Source organism: Hordeum vulgare, chromosome 1H (genome assembly GCF_904849725.1).
Source record: "Hordeum vulgare subsp. vulgare chromosome 1H, MorexV3_pseudomolecules_assembly, whole genome shotgun sequence".
Classification (NCBI taxonomy): Eukaryota; Viridiplantae; Streptophyta; class Magnoliopsida; order Poales; family Poaceae; genus Hordeum; species Hordeum vulgare.
In genome coordinates this window covers 500,592,670-500,595,589 of record NC_058518.1, presented here as the reverse complement: position 1 = coordinate 500,595,589, position 2,920 = coordinate 500,592,670, and the positions used below count along the sequence as shown (strand labels likewise).

The window sequence follows — 2,920 nt, the reverse complement described above, 5'->3', positions numbered from 1 at the left end:
ACAGAAGACTGACTTTTAGTCCCGGTTCCACCCACCAACCGGGACTAAAGGTGCTGCGCGAGGAGTGAGGACCATTGGTCTCGGTTCGTGTATGGAACCAGGACCAAAGGAGTCAGACGAACCGGGACCCTGGCCCAGCCGACGCCCTGGCCTCATGAACAGGGACTGATATGGTCCCGGTTCGTAACAGAATCGGGATTAAATCTCTTATCTCGCCTCGACCAAAGCCCTGTTTTCTACTAGTGTTGATTTTCTGCTCGGACACATGCCACTCCTTTCTCTTCGCACGTCATCAAATTTGTGAAAGATTCATCGTTATTTTTTTCCAACAAAATTGTATTATCTCATCGTACAAACTTTCCCGGTCCCAGGTAGAGGTCAGTTGCATTCTAGAAAAAAGTAATGGTGCTCACTCATGAGTGAATCTAGCATCGATACGACATCTTATGTTAGACATTTTTATATGATGACTTTGTATTAAAAATGGCATCTTAAGATACCTTAGTTTGTGCTTTGCTTCGCATTCGAGAGGTTTTTGGATCCACCACAGGTGATTAGACAAGGTGCTAAGTGCATCGAAGGACTTATGAACTAAACTCACATATGCATGTACATAACTTAGCTTTTTCTAGCTAAGATTTCTCCATTTTATGGTTTAGCAACAAAATTCCGCATGCATATGATATTTTGCATAGATTTACTCGTTTGACATTGTTGTTTCTTCCTTGGGTCTTCATGCTATCTCTTCTTCTAATTAATTACTTTGCTACATTAACTTTTTGCCGATGTGACACTTTTAGCACCGTGGAGCGCTGAAAAGGCCCTAAAGCACATAAGGACAAGAACTAGCTAACTGCCCAAAAGTTTCGGTTTTGAGAGATGCATTACCATGTGAACTGTGGTCGCAGATGGTTTGATACAAACATGTTTGCTTGCACGTATTTCATAACCATCATCTTTATCATACACTTGACCAAATTTCTCTTGGGATGGATGACAGCCATAAGGTCGCCTTTTTTCCATTGCCGCCTGTGATTAACGACACTTTGTTTTCATTGCCAAAGTCGGCTCCTTGGCATGGCAAGAAGGACAAGGTACAATATTTGTCCATAAGCTCTTTTAAAAAGTATCATGTTTAAGGAGTGATATGCAACTAGAAACCGATTTTGTCATTGTCGCATGTGGTTAATGATTGTGAGTGGAGTTTAGAAGAGGAGTGAAGTAGAGTTTAGAGGTGGAGTGTAGCACTTCAAACACACTCGTAGTTAACAGCTAAGAGGTTTTGTTTTTCGTCCGGCTGGCATGAACACGTAACATTTACCTACAACAACCATCGCTTGGACATCCTGTGTGCCACAACCACCATCTCCTATAACTAAGAGCCATCCAAGCCTAGTCTCAGTAATCCCATCAACCAAAGCCTGTGTTCTACAAGACAGCCAACCAGCCATGGGCCTCAAGGGTGTGATGGTGTGTTTACTTATACTGGGGTTGGTTCTCGAACAGGTGCAAGTAGAAGGCAAGAGTTGCTGCAGGAGCACCCTAGGAAGAAACTGCTACAATCTTTGCCGCGTCCGTGGTGCTCAGAAGCTATGCGCAGGCGTCTGTAGGTGTAAACTCACAAGTAGCGGAAAATGCCCTACAGGCTTCCCCAAATTGGCCCTTGTGTCCAACTCAGGTAAAGGGAATGAACTCCTTATATTCCATATTACTAGTTCTTTCTAAAATAAGATGCCATCATATAAAGCGTATGGCGAGTTAGAGTTTTCTAAGTTTTCCTAATAATATAATGAACTTTTTTAATTTTTTTCCGATGATATTTGTATGAGTTTTTCCATGAACAACGTTTCCATAAATATAAGTTTTCGTATTTTTTTACCAACAAGTATTTTTTTCGAAAGGCTGTCTCTTAGGATCCGATTCATCAAAAAAGTTAGAAAAGAGTTGCCTGGTTACCGAAAAGTAATTGTGAAATAACTAATAAAAAGCGAATGACGGAGACGATGCCAATATCAAAGACGATAATGTATTGTAAGAGAGGAATTGTTTGTCTTATACGCGATTATATTTACATGCTAGATGTTTTATTTTGACAGATGAACCAGACACCGTCAAGTATTGCAACTTGGGGTGTAGGGCTTCCATGTGTGACTACATGGTCAACGCAGGTAAATAAAATTCATCTGGTATGTGTATTCCTGTAAACTAATTGAAAAGGCTACTTCTTGACACATAATATGCTATATATTTGGGCACCAGCTGCTGACGACGAAGAAATGAAACTCTATTTGGAAAATTGTGGTGATGCTTGTGTCAATTTCTGCAACGGTGATGCTGGCCTCACATCCCTTACTGCCTAATGATGTGTATCCATGGTCTGAGATTTCACAGGGCAAGGTGTGTCTGACCTTTGCGTTCAATAAAATTGGATCCCATCGAGAGTATCCAAACCAGTGTGTCAACCTGTTTTATGTGTGTGTATTTCCATTCCTTGTTCGAATAAAAGCCGTCATAATGAATGCCATGTTGCTGCCGTGAAGTACCGCCATGACTGAGATAAAATGGTACATGTTGTATCATTTGCCTGTGGATATAAACTTCATGAGTACATGCTTCAAGTAATTTTCTCTAGTCCTTTTTTTATTTAGGCTTGAGCACAAGTTCTGTGTTGTCGTGACGTAAGCCTGAAATGGATCAATTTTTTTGCATTTTTGGTGAGCAATTCTCTGAGCTTTTATTTTTACACATGAGGCACAAGATCTTTGACCCTTTTATTAATTAAGAAGCAGATTTTGCTCGGTTAATTATGAAAAACCTGGCTAAAACCGATACAAAGGTGAAGTCCACTCCCAAACATTGAAACACACTGGGACAAGCCCACACCCGTCGACGATGGGCTGAACACCATAACAAACGCCAA

At 40.9% G+C, this 2,920-nt stretch overlaps 1 protein-coding gene across 1 annotated transcript; it reads left to right on the top strand.

Annotated features, from left to right (window-relative positions):
- The first annotated feature begins 1,308 nt into the window (after positions 1 to 1,308).
- LOC123450363 (alpha-hordothionin) lies at positions 1,309 to 2,622 on the top strand. The gene is made up of 3 exons (XM_045127658.1): positions 1,309 to 1,678; positions 2,097 to 2,168; positions 2,260 to 2,622. Exons 1-3 carry the CDS (start codon positions 1,450 to 1,452, stop codon positions 2,358 to 2,360), a joined length of 402 nt encoding a protein of 133 aa, XP_044983593.1. The 5' UTR covers positions 1,309 to 1,449; the 3' UTR covers positions 2,361 to 2,622.
- Positions 2,623 to 2,920: the final 298 nt, after the last annotated feature.